This window comes from Lepisma saccharinum, chromosome 17 (assembly GCF_977018435.1).
Source record: "Lepisma saccharinum chromosome 17, izLepSacc3.1, whole genome shotgun sequence".
Classification (NCBI taxonomy): domain Eukaryota; kingdom Metazoa; phylum Arthropoda; class Insecta; order Zygentoma; family Lepismatidae; genus Lepisma; species Lepisma saccharinum.
The window spans coordinates 2,341,021-2,360,271 of record NC_139245.1 but is presented as its reverse complement, the minus strand read 5'-3'; the positions used below and the strand labels follow the sequence as shown (position 1 = coordinate 2,360,271).

Here is a 19,251-nt window from a genome sequence, read left to right as displayed (position 1 = left end):
TAAAACAAACCTATCAAATGCAAATATATAAAAATTAAAAACAATGGTAGAAATCAGATAGCAAAGTTAATAAAGGTATGATATAAAATATATGAGCAAATAATATAACAGAATTTCATGGCGGTATCTGTATTTCTGCCTCCACTAAAACTTTTTAGGGGATTCTTTAGAGCTACTATTCGATTTCTTATTTTCATGTGTACTCCGTCCTGGTGGCGATCTTTTCTGAGACCCTTCCTTGCTGTTTGATTTGCCTTCGTTCGATTTTTCTGCCTCTCTTTTCACACAGTCATGTTTTCTTACTTTCTTCGATTCATCAGGTTCTGGCTCTTGCAATAGTTTCATGCAGTCGTCATCGTTGTGATGCTCATGTTGTATGTTTTCATTTACATCATACATTTTGCTGCATTTATCGCCTTTGTGATGGTTTATTATAATTTTCCATCGTAATCTGCCTTGAACTTCCTTTTCGAGTTGTTCTGTATTGTCTTTGTCCTTGCACTTTTCCGAATGGTCCGCCACCTGCTCAGATGCACACGAGCATATGTCTTCCTTCTCTTCCAATGGCAAAACCTCCTTTGGTTTCACTTCTTTATTATGTAGTCCTGATGAAGAGGAACGTTTTGGACTGTCTGACATCCTCCTCCTTTCTAGACTGTGTGGTTTCTTGATTTCTGTCGTCACAGGTCTTTCACGTGCAGCATCTGGAGATGGTAGTTTTGATGATTCAGAATCAGAAACTGAATGAGCAGTTTCGTCAAGTTCAGTAATAGCTTCTTTTTCGGTGGAAGGCGAATCCTCTTTTAATTCATGAGATGTGCCTGGTTTAAGATGTATTTTGTCATGTGGTAACTTTGATGAATATTCTGCAGTTGCTGCAGTTACTGAGTATTCCTGCTTCATTTGTAATAACCTTGCAATCATTTGCTCTGTTTGAACATCATTATCGTCATGATCCATCTTGGATGAATGAATCTTACTTTTATGTTGTTTAGCAGAATCTGAAGTTGGTAATCCTGATTCAATTGTTTCCTCTAGCTTACTCTTTTTTCTAAATGAAGAAATCTTACTTTTAACATATGGAACAGCTTCTGAAGAATGTGAGTATCTTTGTTTAATTTGGAATAATCGTGCAAATTGCTCTGACTTACGGTAATTTTCATCAGGTGATTGGATCTTACTCTTATCATATTTAACAGATTCTGTAGTTGGAGAGGATCTCTGCTCAACCTGTAATCCCTGTTTAGAGCTTTTTTCTGGCTCTGAATAATTTCCGGCAGAATGACTCTGAACAGGTTGTATAGTTGATGTATATATCTGCTCATCTTGTAATCCATATGCAGATGTTTGCTCTAGTTTAGCATTTTCTTCACATGATTGGATCTTACTGTTAACAGTTTCAACAGTGTCTGTAGTTAGTTGTTGCATCTGCTGAATTTGTAATTCTCGTGTAGATATATGCCCTGGCTTTCGATCATCAGATAATGACTCGGAAGAATAAATTTTTGTTTTACTACCTTCAGCTGTTGCTGAAGTGGGCATGTGTCTAGATTCAATTTGCATTCCCTGGTCAGTGGTTTGGTCAGAATTATCGCAACTTCTGTCATATAATAACTGGGATGAGTAAATCTTATTTCCAGAACGATCAGTAGATTCTGAAGTTTGTAGATGTTTGTGCTTACCTCTGAATCCTGCTGCAGCAGTTTGATCTGTCCTGCAACAACTTTTATCACATGGTGTCTTGAACGAATAAATCTTACCTTTAGAACGTTTCGAAGACTTTGAAGTTGGCGAATGTCTGTGTTCAGCTGTTACTCCTTGTGCATTGGTATTGCCAGGCATACAGCAACTTTCATCATATAATACCTGGGATGGCAATATATTAATTTTAGTATTTTCTGCAGATTCTGAAGTTCGTATGGAACCCTGACCAGTTTGTAATCCATCTGTGAGAGTTTTCTCCAATTTATAGTAATTTTCAACTGATGAACCAATATCGCTTGTTCCAGATTCTGCAGGTACAGGATTTGAAGTATATCTCTGTTTCGTTAGATATCCTATCACAGTAGAGTCTTCCAGTTTTAACGGAGAATGCATCACTGATTCTTTCTCTTCTTCACATGATTCACTTGAGCTAGTTATGAATGTTCTATCACGATGTAGACTCTTCTGAACGGACAATTTTGATGCTCCTTCTTGTCTTTCATTGTGCTCTTTATTGGCCAAATATCTCGCATCAACAGTTGTGTGAATATTGGCAGGTGAGCTGTTGACTTTAATGTCTTTTGGACACTCTTTCCTCTTACTTTCGTGCAATGACGAGGTAAGTTTTCCTTCTGGCACTGTCTTTTCAATGCATCCTTCATTGCTGTCTTGTAACTTAGCCGAAGCAAGTGCGAAGTGCTTTCCAGACGTTTGCAGAAGCAAAGGAGGTGTGGATCGTACTAGAGTACTATATGTCTTGACTACTGTGTCTGTTCTTGATATTACCTGTGCACTATTAGAAGAACTATACATTGTGTCTGTGGTTTCCTGCAAATCTTCAGAAGGAAAATGTTTACCAATACTGGAACTTGCAGATGCCGTTGCACTTTTTTGTTTCAATTTGTTTTGAAAATCTTGAGAAACCGATGGAATATGTGATTCTCTACCTAACCGTTCATCATCTGTATTTGGTAACATTTCATCAGAACTTTCAGTTTCATAATTTGGTTTTGAAGCATAAAATTGTATTTGTTCTGCATTTTTTATCTTTCGATTTTCTTTGGTTCGCCCTATTCCAACTATTTTTTCTAGAGCTTTGTGCACTTGTTGTGGAATAGTAGAATGTACTTTTTCTTCAGGACTTATATACAACTTTTCAAATGCTATAGGATCTTCAGAAACATGAAGTTGACATTCATAAACCTCTCTTGCAATGGAAGATTGTATTTGATTTGGCGAACTTTCATAGATATTTTGCTCAGTTTCAGTCACTTTAGAAATTTCCACATGAGTTTTGACATTGTCTCTTGGAAAGTGAAATTCCATTTGTTCTAACGGAATTTCATATGTTTCACCCACTGTTCCAGATTCTCTAGAAATTTCTATTTGAGTTTCAAAAACTTGTTTTGGTACAAATGACTGCATTTGTTCTAAAGGGATTTCACATATTTTATCCATTGTTCCAGATTCTTCAGAAACTTCTACTTGAGTTTGAAAATCTTGTTTCAGGATAGAAGATCTAATTTGTTCCAAAGGAATTTCACTTGTTTTCTCTACAATTCCAAATTCTTCAGGAATTTCGATTCGATCTTCAGAAACTTGTCTCGATACAGAAGATTGCATTTTTTTTGAAAGGCTTGGACGCAGTGTTTTGGCAATTGTGTGTCCTTCAGCAATATGGACTTGGGGTTCATGTAAGGGTTCTTGAAGTGCTATTTGGGCTCTCTCTGAAGAACGTTCATAATTGTTTTCTACAGTTGCAGACCTTACAGAAATAATCTGATGACTCTCATGCAGTTTCTTTGAAACAGGAGACTGTACTTTTTTGATTGAACTTGAACAAACACTTCTATATCTGATTGGCTCTTTTGTGATATCTATTAGTGGATCGTACGTAGGTGTTTGAATATAACCATGCATTTTTTCTGGTGTACTGCTGACCAATTTGTTTACATTTATAGGTTTATCGATAATTTCAATTCGAGGTCTATTTGCTTGAGTTGCAAGTTTTGATTTTACTTGTTTTTCAGACCTCATACAAATACTCTCTAAATGAATAGGCTTTTCAGGGATTTCAACTAGGTAATCGTAGCTTGGGGTTAATAATTGTGATGATGTTTGTTCTTCTGAGCTGGAGCAAAATTTCTCTAACTTGTCGGGTTCGTCTTGAATTTCAATCATGGACGGATACTTTGGATCCAAGATCCTTGATTCCACTTGCGATTCAGTACACATACAGATTTCTCCTGCATCTATATACATCACAGGTATTTTAACATATTCTTCAATCACTTCACGCATTTCTGTTTCACTTTGTTCCACAGAGTGAATCGAGGATGCAGACATGTGTGATTCTACTTGTATCAGAGAACTATCTCCAAAACTTTCTACACTTGCAACATTGCTAGCACCCTCCGCCCCAACCAAGGAGTTATCTGATTCGGTTTGTGTTTCTGCACTCACACATATTTTCCCAGAATTTAATGATTGGCCACTTAACGAGCGATACTGTGAAGGTGACAATTCTTGAAGTAGAACGAGATCGCTCTCTTCACTTGATAAATCCTTAGATGACTCTCTACTCTGTGCTCCAGAACCTGCAGCAATATTGTCTGAAAAATATTTTTTATGTGATTTTGTTAAATCTCTATTTTTGTCTGTCTTGTCTGATAACACGTATGTGTTCATTCTCTGTACTTGACTATGCTCAGTTGTATCGTGCTCAAAAGCAACATGTTGAGTTGCAGTCGGAATTTCCATCGCTTCTTTATAGATTTTCTCTGGTTGTATCTCTTCGCACACTAGTTCTCTTATTTGCTTCCGAGGAATTACGTATGGAGGTTTTATCATTTCCTTTCTAACTTTCCCTGGGTGAGGTTGTTCCTGAAACTGGTATTTATGTGATAGTGTTTCTTTAAAATTACTAGAGCGTTCTGGACCATAATAAAATGCCCATTTCTCGTTTCCTTGACCAGAAGCTGAAGTAGAACAAACTTCTTTCTCTTCATAATTATATAATTTTTCTTCGGTTATTGTGTCATTCATCTTTATAATTGATGGTTCAGAAGTGTCATCCTCTAAATTTGAAGATATGACTTGTTTTACTCCAGAAATGTTTTCTACCTGTTCTTCGGGTTTCTCTTCTGAACTTTTCCCAATGTGTTCTTGTGTGGATTTAACTACACTATTACCTTTCCTGGATGCTATCGTCTCTCGTTCTATGTCTATATAAGCTTTTTCTCTGGATACACCCTCTTGTTGTTCGATAACTGGTGGAGAATCTGCTGGCTGTCCAAGTAGAAAAAGTGAAGGCTCCCTGTCATGTACATTTTCATCTTCTTCTGTTATCCTGCTCTCCATCGAAGTCTGAACTTTTCCTTCTATACTCAGTTGTTTATCTTCTAAAATTAATCTCGATTCGTAACCTGCAAAGGCATTCAATTGTCCTATTGACTCTTTCGTTTCTCCTTTGGATTTTGTCACACTCGCAATCTTACCACCTGTGCCTAGTTGCTTGTCATGTGAAATGACTCTTGAGTCATAATTTTCATTGGCACCCAATAGACCTATCGACTCTCTTGTTTCTTCCGTGGCTCTTACCACACTCTCAGTGTTTGCACCTTTGCTAAGTTGTGTCCCTTCTAGAATAACTCTTGAATCATAGCTTTCATCCGCATGCAATAGTCCTATCAAGTCTTTCGTTTGTCTTGTGGATTTTAACGATCTAACAGGGACGAAAACTGTTGGTTCGGGTCCATATACGTGCTGCACTTGTCTCTTATTTCTACCCTCATTTCCACCCTCTACTTTATATCTTTTTCTATCTACCGTGGCTACACATGGCTCTTCTCTCCTTGTCGTCAATGTTCTACCTTCACCCTTTTCTTTTGAAGTATCAGAATAAACTTCCTTAGAATATACAGGAATGTATGTGATAGGTTCTTTTTCATCGATTACTTCTCCCTGTTCTAAATATTTTATTTCTGCCTGTTTCTTATCTCTTGCTTTAATTGCTGTCTCCATTTTCCTGTCTCCAGACACAATGTTCACATCTTGTGGTATATCTGCACGTAACCTTCTCGGAGACTCTTTTTTATTTTTTTGTTTGTGGTCGAAATATCTGCTGCTTCTTCTGGACTTTTTCTCTTTGAGAGATAAATCGGGTTCTTTTCTAAGGGATAAGAAACAAATGTCTTCATCACGTATACGAGCATCTTTTGGAAGTTTTGGTGTATATTCGGCACCATCTTCCTGGTATTGATGCATTTCCTTTTGTAATGTTTTGTTGGTAGCAGTAACTTGTTCTTCTCCAAATACTTTTGCTGGTAGAGAGTTTCCATAAGAAGTTCTAACATGCCTTCCATGTTGTTCCCTGAAATTCGATTTTGGTTTACCTATTGTTGAATTCATTGCACATGATTTCTCAATGCATTCAGTGCTTGTTAGAGGACATATGTCAGATGATTTTAAAACGTTTTGAGGTGCACTGGATTTCTTGCCCTCAGAGCCATCTAGAAATCTCAATTTGAGAGTTTTATTTTGCTCAAGCATAATGGAAGGCACTTCTTTTATCGTTTTCTTACTAGCTTCGACATCTTCGCAAGGATGTGATGGCATTTTGTCTACTAGACTAAAAAGAACTTCTTCACGCTTTAGTTCAATGTTGGTTGACACATTAGATTCTACTGATGTATTTTGTGTCACTTCATTTGTTGTAGCAGAGATATCTGAAACTGGTACAAGTTCTGTCGTTTTGGCCTCTTGTACAGGGATGAGCCTTTCGTCTTGCAGCTTTAAAGATTGCTCCCTTACAGCTGAAGGGCCTGCAACCTTGGAGAAATAACAACTCTGTGTTTCGTGCGTTTGATTTGACCATGGCAAAACAAGTTCATCTACCTTAGGGGACAATACGTCTCTAAGAATTATACCTCTAGAGGGTCGTTGTGCTGCTATGTTAGGAATTCTACCATGAACTCGTGTAGTATAATTATGATAGAGGTAAGGATTTCTCATAAGCTGTAACCGTCTTCTCTGTTCCAGTTCAGGAGGCAGTGCGATGAGCGAAGCAGGAACTTTGATTATGAGACCTTTTTCAATGATGAACTCGAAATCTTCTGTTTTATTTGAAACCAAGTCTTCCTCATTAATATAAACTTTATTTCTGCTGCCATTATAAATGTTCCAAGTTGAGGAAGGTTGCCCATCTTTAAATTCTGTGGTTGGTCTACTTTCTGGATCGTCACAGTCCTCCAGTACAACTTCTCCAGCATCACTAGACTCTCTTCTCACTACCTTTAATACCATGCATACAAAAAATACAAGCATCATAGCACCCAAAACGGCTATCAAAGCTATGATAGGAGAGGAAGATAATGAAAACGATGATGATTCTGAAATTGCAGTAAGAAACAATAATTTAGATTCATAAACGTTATTTTATATTTTAAGAATTACAGTTATAACAAGAAAGAGCGGAACATGATTTAGTGCAAATTCAGACCTCAGAATAGGTTCACATCATTGAGGAGAAACACATGATCAAAGAGAGAGAGACAGAGGAATAATGTCAACACACGTTTCAAATTTTAGAAATCACTACAGGTGTGCGGGATCCGGAAATTTTGATACTGGAATCGAAAAGAAAAGCTTCCTGCAACGATTCCGATTTTGGGAAATTATTTTCTAATTTTCGGGATCCTGAACGGCCGGGGAATTTTGAACAGTTCTGTATTGATAAAATGATAGCAATAAGATTAATAGGAAGAAAACACACACACACACACATCAGTTGTGAAAATAATAACCCTGTGAAAACTTCTCCTGAAACTATGTTTCCTACCCCATGGCATCACCTTTGGCCATTACCTAATTACAACACTGCTTTCATGTATCAATGAGTAACATCAAATTCTGGAGTGCTATCTGGAATAGGGTTGTACACTACTAGTGGCGTAGCTCAGTTTACTGCCCCCCCCCCTGAAAGTAAAATATTGGGAGTCCCTTAGTGAGAAAAAATGTTGAGAATATTATAACGACATATACACCATTGAGAGGGGGACGATAGTTAACTATGCTCCCCCCATCAGTTGTAGAATAAGTTAACTTTTCCCCCAAATACCTTGTCTTCTCATCTTTTGTTATCAACTTATATAGTATATCAATGTAGCAGTTTCTGGAAACTACGTCATGATTGGCTGAATATTTGACAAATAACTGGAAGAAGAAATTGGAAATATTTTCTTTTACTTCAACACAGTGGTACAGCCAGGTTTCTTTCTTGGAGGATACGAAGGGGAGGCTTCACGCTTCCAAATATTTTGTTCATGGTCCCTTTTATTTCGCTTGATACATTTGTTCTTGAAAAATTAGGTTACGTATGACACAAATATTACTCAGATATTGAAAAAAATACTGTTTTGGGGAAATTGTTTCAAGATTAGTAAACACTCCTCTTTTGAACTTTGAAGTAGTTGCACTTTCAGCCCAAGAATTCATCCCCTGACTGTGCCAGGCCAAGATTCAACAGAAGAGTCGTGAACATTCACTATCTAATACTACTAGTGAGTAATACCTAGGTATATTCAAGCAAAAGCATCATTTTAGTTTTGGGGGTTGAACTGGATCTCTAGATTCTCAGTGTTAACCCAGCATCACAAGGTCAATTGGAATCTACGAGAAGGAAATAACGCAGACTCCAGTCTTCAAAGACAGGTAATAGAATGGCTATGGAACTCTATTCACTGAAAATGCGTCATTCAATGAAAGGCTGATCAGAAAGACTTGACCCCCAAAATGTTGTTTCCACATGGAGACAGTGTTTATTTTTAATGTTGGTTGACCTTGATATTATTAATCATAATTTCCATGGTGTCATTTCTGTTTGATATGCCAACAAACATACATTTCTAGACTTTTTCATGAAACAAGATCATCATAAATACCTATAGATCATCAGTGGTCAAAGTGTGTGTGTGGATGGAAAAGATAAGAGGGAATGCCATCCCCCAGTTAAGATAATTTTCGTAAGCATCCCCCACCTACTGCATTGTCTCCATGTTGATCCATACAAGGATCCTCCCTTCTCTTCCCAAACTCTAGTAAGCATACTCTCACAGCTGAGAATTTCCACTTCGATCACTGTACATCACAAAATAGTAGGGATGGGCCGATACCGATAAAGTACCGATATAAAATTTACTGATACCGATAACCGATATCCTACTGATCCGATATAAAATTAGAAATGGTCCTTGAAGAACCTGAAATGTTCATTGATCTCCTTAATAAATGTGTGTTTCGAGGTGACTGCAGTGAAAAAGAAGTTGAATATTTAGACAATTACTTTTTAGAAAGTAGGACATCGAGATTATCCATAAAAATTACAACAAAATGGCAGAATTTTGCACTAAATTATGAGATATTTTTCGATATATCGGATCGGTAAAATAATCGGTAAATTTACCAATAAACTGATGCACCGATATGCCTATATCAGCCGATACCGATAAAGTACCGATTAATCGGTCCCATCCCTACAAAATAGTAACATACTAGAAAAGAAGAACTGGTCTGACAGATATGTACACAAAATTTCAATATGGAAGAAAAATGAACTTCACAAAATCGCCCAAAATAATAGTGACATTTAACTCATACGTTGTATACCCTGCAGGAGAGAAGAGTGTGTACTGGCCCTTAGGGCAAAGGGATAATTGCACCCCCTAGACCCCACATCCTACTGAGTTTTTGGGCCCCTTCTTGAAGTAACATATAACAAGTGTGGACAATGTGAAAAAGTTTTCTCAGCAAATATTTGAATATTAAAGGCTTGGGGTCCCCTGAAAATATCTGGTAGAAAGTTGCATTTGAAAAAACACCACCCTTAAAACGAATATTAATGGTAAAATTCATAAAGTTTAATTGTTTATTGTGTAGCATTAAGGCATCGACTGATTGAGAAACTGAATCTTTCTGTAGTGTATTGATACACTAGACGTTTACCACAAATGGCGTATCTATAAAGGTATGAGATGGATTTTTCCTATAGATAGCCATCTGTGAGCAAGTAAGTTTTTTTGCATTTGAAGGGGACCAATATGTAAAATTGTCTTGGCACCTCTGATTGAGATAGTACGCTCGTACTTATTCGCAGACATAGTCATATGATATGTTACTGGGAACCAGATTTCTGTTTCGTATATCGAATTTTTGTAATAAGTGACACTATGCTATGTGATGAATTTCTGGTATTATATAAAATTTCAGGGACATATAGAAAGAACATTGCAGGGCCCCTACAACTCCCCCCCCCTCTCCTGCTCCCTACCCTGCATTGCAGAAGCAGCCACTATGTCACTGTACACTGGATTAATAATGTAAATGTCATGAGTTTGAAACCCTCTCGGAGAAAAATAGAAAGAGGAGGTGATGTTGGGATGACACAATATGCAAGAATTGAGCAAAAATGGAGGTAATAAATAATGTACAAATAACAATGTATCGTAATTGTACTTTACTTTCTGAACAATTATTGTAGTCAATGTATGGTAACATATTCAAAGGTGAGAACCACTAATGTAATCCATTGACTCACCTGGTATAGCAGTGACACTGAGTTCCAATTGTTTGGGACCTGTAGGCGTTCTTTGAATGTTCATTAGTATATTCCCTTGCTCAGACTTAATATCTGATATTCTAATCGTGCGGTTTCCATGCATCATAATATCTTGGCATAAAATAAACTGTTTGTCGTGTGGCTTTACATAAACCTGGAAAATAAATAATCCATTAAGTTCACAATGATATTTTAATATACATACATGTACAAATTCCACCATTCATTATGCATATTTTTAATGTATACAGGTAATATATAACACATACTATGTGCCAATAATTATGTACGGAGCAGAGACTTGGCGAATGACAGAGAGAGACAAAAGAAAGATGCAGGCAGCGGAGATGAACTTTTGAAGGAGTATATTGGGGAAGACTAGAAGGGATAGAATAAGGAATGAGGAGATACGACAGACAGTGGTGGTGATGAAGCTTCAGGACAGGATAGATCAGGCACAGATCAGATGGTTTGGACACATAAAGAGGATGGATGCAGAAAGACTACCAGTAAGAGCTTACAATGGACAACAAGTGAGAATAAGGCCAAGGGGGAGACCAAGATGTCGGTGAAAAGAGCAGATAGTGGAGAGTGTTAGGAGAAGAGGACAAGATTGGAACACCGTTGAAGGAGCGGGGTGGTGGAAGACCAGGAGATTGATTGATTTGCTTTATTTTACTTCACTTTTTGTGCCACTTTTGGCTAATTTACGAAGATGGGGATGAGTGATGATATGATGAAATTGATGAATGGACACTCATAAACATCCATGCCCAGGCCAGGATTTAAACCCGGGAAGACCAGGGGAAAATGGAGAGGCTTGACTTCTATGCCGATCCAGCCAAAGGCAGGAAACGGCAAAGGATCATGATGATAATGTATAATCAATATTATGTATGTGTTTCTCAAGAGCTGACAAACGTTAATTCATTTCCTGTAACTCATCGTCACCTTGTAATGAAGGGGTCTGGGTTCGAAACCCAGTGGAGGTACATGGTGGTTCGAATCCCACATTAAACTGTAGGTCCAGTCCCGATTAGCCTTACTGTGCATAAAGTAGACTTAAAACACCAAATCAATCAATTTCCTGTAACGTTCGAAAACAAACAATTAAGTTGTTTGTTTATATGCCTTACCCGGAATTTGAAGCTAAGCCTTCTGGATTCGCAATGCACCACTTCAACCCCTCCGTCACTGAAACTGATGACTAATATTTTGGTATTGATACTATTGAAGAGACATTTTTCAAAGATATGTTTTTTTTCCTAATAAGCTGTATCTGAAACCAACAATCTGATGCAGATGTCTTCATACATGATATTAATAATAGTAACAACAATGATAATAACGGGAGTTGCGATGATAAGGTTCTCAATGCCAACTTTATTAAATGCATTTTTTGTTATTTTACACTGGTTTAAATTAATCACAACAATGAGGATATAAAAGAACAAACAGACTATAATATTCATGTTCTGGCAGCAGGGTTGCACCAATTGGGGCTAGGACAGTCCTGGACTACCGAGAAGAGGACTAGCTTACTTCTGCTTATGTTAAAAAATTCATTAACTGAATTTCTAAGCTGTAAACAAAATATGAAAAAAGTTTCAAAAAACCAATATAATTGTAGCTAGTTGATTCAGGCATTCAAGAAAAACAGTGACTACTGTCCTCTTACCATCAAAGAAGGTTAACTTCCGTTACTAAGTTATTTTTTTTCATTAGAAAATATATTCGGAACACTATTTTATATTAATAAAACGCGCTCTGAAAACTGGAGTTCTGATTTCAAATCCCAGGATGAGTGTTGAAATGAATCTCGAATTTTTAAACGTTCATTTTTGCCTGAAGATGAACAGTTCAAATATTAAATTACAAAAACAAATTTGAACTGGCGATATGTTAAATTAAGATGAATTTCTTAATATTTCAGAAGATAAACTTTTAAATCTTATTTGTAAATAAACGTTCCACTTATTATGTTGCTCCTGCACTCATAATAAAGTCTAGTGGCGCCAATACCTGACCGGGATTCGAACTCATAACCTTCGGAAGCAGGATCGTCAGTCGGCCAGCTAACGTGCTTGGTCACCAAGGCATCCATCAAACATTTAAATTTGTATTACCGCCTCAACAATTATCTATAATAACATGAATTATTTCGCCAGCCTCCGACGAGGAGTGGTAAGATAGTATGCAACGAGCCAAGCGGTCCTAAGTTCGAATCCTCTTTCAGAATAATAAGTATCTCGCTTGCACATGTGGAGGTCAGTAAGCACCAGACAGGAGGAGTAGAAGTGCTTATGTTCAGAATTGAAAAAAAAAGACAGGAGAGACCCCTCCTTTTCCACCACCTCCTGTTTCTTGATTACAATTCCACACTGCACTGTTACGAATCAGATGACAAGAGGTTTCCCACTGCACGAACGCGACCTACGAACTCTCCTGTCAAACTTAATCCCTTCTTTCCGTTCCTCTTACAACACTACAGTACTGCTCTCTCTGGTGCATACAGGCCCGTAGCCAGGAATTCTTTGTAGGGGGGCGAAGTCAATCCTAGAGGGGGCAATTTTTTAATATATTATGTCGGATTGGCACATATAACAGGGTACACAGAGGCACTTGCCCCTTCTCCCCAAAAGAGATAAGTAACAGAAAAGGGATGATATCTTGAAACTGCAACGAACAAAAGAACTTCGAGCAACATGAAATTACAATATTTCGATAATGACCTTTCCAGATTGCCAAAGAATATAAAGTTTAACATAAATAGGCTAATAGGGACTGTATCTGCTTGATATTTACAGGTCGATAATGTTAATAGATGATTAAGATGCACCAACAACTTTGGGCCTCTCTGCAGAACTGATTAAGGGAGCCCTTTTTAAATCATGCTTCATAATGATTCGCTCTAGTTTCCAGTATGCAAGATTTTTACGCACAAAGGAATCTAACGAGAATCCAACAACACCATTGTGTTGTGTTATGCAAGAAAAATAGAATTAATTAAATAATAATGGTTACATATTACCTACACTTTGATGAATTGTGTAAAAATTTGTAGCTAATACATTTTTTTTGTACTTGCTAAAGCATTAAAATAGGGGTCCCTTAGTCCACCACGGACTCTATTTCTTTCAAAGGGGAGAGACTTGCATCACTACAGACAACGTTTGCCTACTGGTTACGTTAACCATTTTGCAAAATATTGTGTGAATTGTATTATATTATAGTTGAAATACATTTTTTGAAACCTGACAAACCAATAGGAATCCCTTGATTGATCAATGACTTCTCGGATTACAGTATCATCATTAATATTTCATATTAAGTGTCATAGAAATAAATTGTTTTAATAATATAATAATAATAATCCAATAGCGCAACAGCCCAATATCGGGCCAAGGCTTACCTACCGACTGCTGGCCTCCCTCCCACGCGAGCCACCAAGGGGGCGTGGAGATCTGCAGCCAGACTAGGGGGACGGGTGGTCAGCCCGACTGACCCCCAGCCATTGTAGGACTTCGCGACCGGATTACGCTCACTCATTCGGAGCTCCCCAATTTCCTCACGATGGTGAGTTGCCACCGGCCCTATACGTAGGCCGAATAAATTCCGACCAGAGCCGGATTCGAACCTACGCCGTCCCGCAGCGAACGATCTCAAGACGAGTGAACGCCTTAACCCGCTCGGCTACAGAGGAGGACAAATTGTTTTAATAGGGTGCAATAATTTCACGGGGCACCATGGCATTCTCTTTAACATTTTTTTTTCATATAGATCTTTGGCTCCCAGGTCCGACCCCTGCCGACCCATAGCTGGCTCTGAACTTGTACTATAAGAACACCAGAGATTGCGAGCGAAGCGAGCAAGAAAATTTTACGAAATGTTTCTTTATTTGTATAAAATTTGGAATCGAGGGGGTCAATTGCCCCTCTGTGCCCCTTGCAAGTGCCCTTGGCAGTCTTGTAGAAAAGTGCAAGGAACATGTAAAAACTAATTCCAACATGAGTATCCAATTGTCCTGCTATTCTTAGTTTCTCCTAGTCTTGTTCATTTTACTTCAATGTTTGCTTCGCCTAGAATGGACTTCTGTCTGCCCCCTGTAGTTGCGGCACTGTTTATGAGTGTCTCTTCATCAATTTCACGTCATCCTTCATTGTTGCGATTAGCTAGAAGTAGCAGAAAAGCAACGCAAAGTAACAAAAATTAAATATCCACTCCCTCTCTCTACCACACTATTACCAAAAGATAGGACTTTGGAAACAAAAATTTAAGCAATTCAAAGTTCATAGCAACACATCCAAGATAAACATCCAAACACATTAGGCACCTTTAATACAATACTACTCAAAATGTCACAACTGTTCTAGATACTGAAAATTGTGAAATCATTTCCCGAAGTCTAATCTGGAAAGGAATTTTTCCCCCCAATCCTGATACAACATTATACGGAATCCCATACACCCTAATAAATCACAAAATCAATAAGTGTCTTTGCAATGTTGCTAGAGTAACACATGATATAATTGTAAAGATTAGTGAGAATTCCAGGTAGGAATGTGTTCTGTATTTTTCACAGGGGGGCAGAGCAGGCTCTCAGGGGGGGCAGTTGCCCCCCCTGCCCCTCCTCTAGCTACGGGCCTGGGTGCATACGAGAGCGCTCTTCTAGAAGTATGGCGAGTGGCCCTGGCCTAGTCAGATTACTCTATTTATTTTCGTCATTTCACAACTCAACCTCGTCCTGATTGGTCTAAGTGGAAGCGACGCAAAATAACCAAACTACAGATATATAAGTGATTTTGCTGCATTACGAAGGAGACTTAGAACTTACCGAAACATAACCAGTGTCCAAGCATAGCGGGTAAGGATCTGTTTCAACTTTTTGAAATTTCACCAATAGCAGGTTCTTCTCTTCAGTGGTGAACGCAAAGGAACAGTTGAAGACCTCTCTCGTTAGTAGTTTGTCGTTGTCAAAAGAAAACTCCATCTTGTTCATTTCCTTTTCACTTTCTATTGGAACTTTAATGAATGAACCAGGTCTGCATATCCGCCATATTTCTGTTAAAAATGTACATGAAGCATTTAGTTGTTTGCGCTTAATTTCCGATTCTATAAGTCATATGATTAAAAAGTTAGTCAACCATCTTTCAGATTTTACGTTTCTATGAAAATTACAGAAAACGTTTTCGAATGTGCTTGACCGAAATATTGAAATTTACACGCCAGGAATTTTGGAAATATTCGCAAATTAAAAGTTCCCAGCATTGGTCACGTATTTATGTGAAAAGCTACCCTTCTCTGAGTAGCAGAGAATATAGGTCTTTTCTACTGTTATGGTGGTCGGTCCTAATGTTGGCAAGGGAAGTGGGGAATAGGTCGCAGACCAACCAGACAACAGCGGTGATGGCGGGAGAAGAACTACGTGCACCTTGTTCTACAGGCTGCTGCGTTTCTTATCGCGCTGGATTGGTCGCTTTCTCGCTCCACACTTCCCTTGCCAGCATTAGGATCGGCCGTCGTAAGAGTAGAAAAGACCTATAGTAATGAAGAAATATATTTCCAAGTGCAACAGAAAAGGGTTCTGAAATATGAACATTACGTGACAGTGACGATAAATATAGCACAATCGCAGAGGTAAATACGTATAATTATTTTTTTGTTTATCTGATCAAAATAATAATAATAGATAAATTGAAGAGAGGTAATGCGATTATTGTCAATAAGGACAATAACTTATGCAGAGAAAAACTTTTAAAAAATACAAATGAGTATGGAATTCGTGTGAATATCATAGTGTGACAACCCCCACCACCTTCCTCCAAGGATATGAGAAAATGAAAGAAATACAAATTTACAAAAATCTTCATCATTTTAAAAATTTTAAAACGTATATGAAGCGGACATAAATATTTACTTCTTCCCTCGAGACAAATAAAATTACTTAATACTACCTACGTGTAAAACTGAGAATTGAAACTATACACAAAACAAGAGAACAAGGACGTGTTGGGAGAAGGACGTTTGTAGTGATTTGTTAAACGCAAAAGATAATGAAAATAGAAAGAGCCAGTCTGTGTCTGTGAGCAGAATCGTAATTGCATTTTTTTCCTGCAGACATATTTTATTTTTCTCGACAGTGCCGATTACTGTGTTTACATTTCACATATGCCGGCCTCCGTGGCGGAATGGTTAGCACATCACGCCACGACGCCAAGAGTCAATTCATCGTATCATCACCCATTCCCATCTTCGCGATTACCGAAAAGTGGCAGAAAAGCGAAGTAAAATCTATCAGTCAACAGTCCACAAATGTTGATAGCAGATGCCGGCCCCTTTGGCGGAGTGGTTAGCACATCGCGCTACGACGCCAGGGGTCCCGGGTTCGAATCCAGGCCTGGGCATGGATGTTTGTGAGTGTCCATTCATCATAGCATCACTCATCCCCATCTTCGCAAATTAGCCAAAAGTGGCACAAAAAAGCGAAGTCAAATAAAGCAAATAACTCAATCAAAAGCATAGCAGATGATTCAGGATATTCAAAATATTAATGATATGCATTACTAAGTAAGCATTTCTAAATTTAAGAAATCATTTGCAGTCAGAAAGTGAGAACTATTAGAATATATTCTAGAACGGAGATCAGTTCGGGTCACCATAAGCCCAATATCTCACTTGGGACCAATGGAAGGTATCACTGCTTAATTAGTAAGACTGGGAGACATACGCTCCCTGACTCACTGTGATAAGCTAAAACTAGAGTTACATCTTTAAATTAGGCAATTAGATGCTCACTATTATGAGATGAGATTATAATGATTGATTTAGTTTATTTTACTTCACATTTCTGCCACTTTTGGCTAAACGCGAAGATGTGGATGAGTGATGATATGATGAAACTGATGAAGGGAAACACAAAGAACACACATGCCCAGACCGGGATTCGAACCAGGGACCCCTGGCGTCGTAGCGCGGTGTGATAATCATCCGCCACAGAGGCGGGCGCTATGAGATTATAGAAATGTCGAAGGGGTGTTTGAAGCAGAAAATAGTTAAAATGTCTGATCAAGCTAAATAATAAGTGAATAATTGATAAAGCAAATTGATTGATTGATTGATTGATTTGGTGTTTAAGTTCAGTTTATGCACAGTAAGGCTAATCGGGACTGACCCTATAGTTTAAAGTGGAATCCGAACCACTATGTGCCTCCTCCGGGTATCGAACCCGGGACCCCTTGATTTCATAAAGCAAATGTACGAAAATGTAGTCACATGATTGAATTGTTGTTTTGAGTCAACTTTATGCACATATAGGCTAATCGGGCCTGGACATACAGTTTAAAGTGGGATCGGAACCACTGTGCCATGTGTCTCTACCGGGATCGAACCCGGAACCCCTTGATTACAAGGCGACGACGTTACCACTACGCCATCGGGGAGGCCTTATAGTCACGGAAGTAGGAGACCAAATGTTATAACACAACAAAGAGTTTGTCCACATGATGCCAATAGAAGAAATCTAACTTTCTCATGGCATTGCGTAATTGAATAATACAATTGTCTAATAGAATTCTCACTTAATGTAAATGTTTATTTACACGAAATCACTAACCAGAATATTGCTTCTGCTTTCTTGGATCATTGTCTTCATCGGCAAAGCTAGGATTTTTCGTCAAAGAATCATTATATTCTTTGCATACTAGTGGCACAATCAGCAAAGCGAAAAGTATTAGTAACGTTGAAAATCGAAACCTTGTCATGTCTCACACTAAATTACATTAATCGAGTTATAACCTTAATTGTTATCTTGTCAGGCAGAAATACGTAAATAATAAATAGATGACCTTTATGTACAGATCAGACACGGCTCTTGTGATTATTTCGAAATCAAAGATATTATGAATAGAAGCAGGGGGCGTAACCCATTTTAGAGATGGACATATTTTGCATTCTGGAGTTTTCTTATGACGAGGTAGGAGGTCTTCACAGACTTGCACAAATTGAATGTTTCGGAGAAATTGCGTAAAGTTGTTAAAATTTAAAACGATTATTCTTCAGAAAAACAAGAACCTGCACACGAAATCGCTTAAACGTGTTCGTTAAAATTACCGGATAACCCCCGCCCCTCCCCTCTCTTCTGTTTTCATTTTAGGTGTGACGTAAACTGTTACGAACGAGCTTGACATTTTGTGAAAGATTTCTTAACTGAATATTTTAAAAGTGAAATAGTTATAATTTATATGTCTCTTACTTCTTTTTAGAGGCTATTGTGTGCAAATACAGGGGCTGCGCCAGAAATTTTCGATCAGGTGGGCAGAAGCTATATATCTGATTTTGTCGTCCATATATATATCACTATTTCTCTATAATTTTATCTTTCTTCCATCTCGGTGAAATAAATTTGAGTTGGGTGTAAGCGTGTGTTACATCATATTTTGTCAATCAAGAGCAAAAAATACAAGGCGCACAGTACATTTTATATTATAGATGATACTGATTAAAGTGTGGTTGATAAACAATAGTAAATAATTCAATTATTTTGTTCATAACTCAAATGTGTATACGCCAGTGGCGGCGATTAGGGGGGGGGGGCGAGGGCAGAAAGTTGCCCCCCATTTTTTGCAACTTTTGCTCCCGCACTATGCTAGACCTTATCTATCAAGAGAAGGTAAACTGTCCTTGCCCCACCCTCCCTAGTTTTGGAACCTTGCCCCCCAGTTTTGGAACCCAGTCGCCGCCATTGTCTATACCTGAATATATAGTTTTATCATATTATGAGTTTTAACGGAAAGAACCTTGGAAAGAAGTGTTGTTTAATGATCGAGGGTTAATTATCAATTTTCCTGGCTTACAAAATATTCACAAATGAAAAGTAAAATTAACGCCTTATTACGAAAGTTATAACATCCGGAACAACCAAATTCTTTGTTCAT

General features: G+C 38.0%; 1 protein-coding gene across 1 annotated transcript; it reads right to left on the bottom strand.

Annotated features, from left to right (window-relative positions):
• Positions 1 to 32: 32 nt before the first annotated feature.
• Positions 33 to 18,179, bottom strand: LOC146001467 (uncharacterized). The gene is made up of 4 exons (XM_083138794.1): positions 17,931 to 18,179; positions 15,153 to 15,379; positions 10,298 to 10,472; positions 33 to 7,094 (listed from the first exon to the last, which is right to left on the bottom strand). The coding sequence occupies exons 1-4, from the start codon at positions 18,076 to 18,078 to the stop codon at positions 145 to 147; spliced, it is 7,500 nt and encodes a 2,499-aa protein (XP_082994920.1). The 5' UTR covers positions 18,079 to 18,179; the 3' UTR covers positions 33 to 144.
• Positions 18,180 to 19,251: the final 1,072 nt, after the last annotated feature.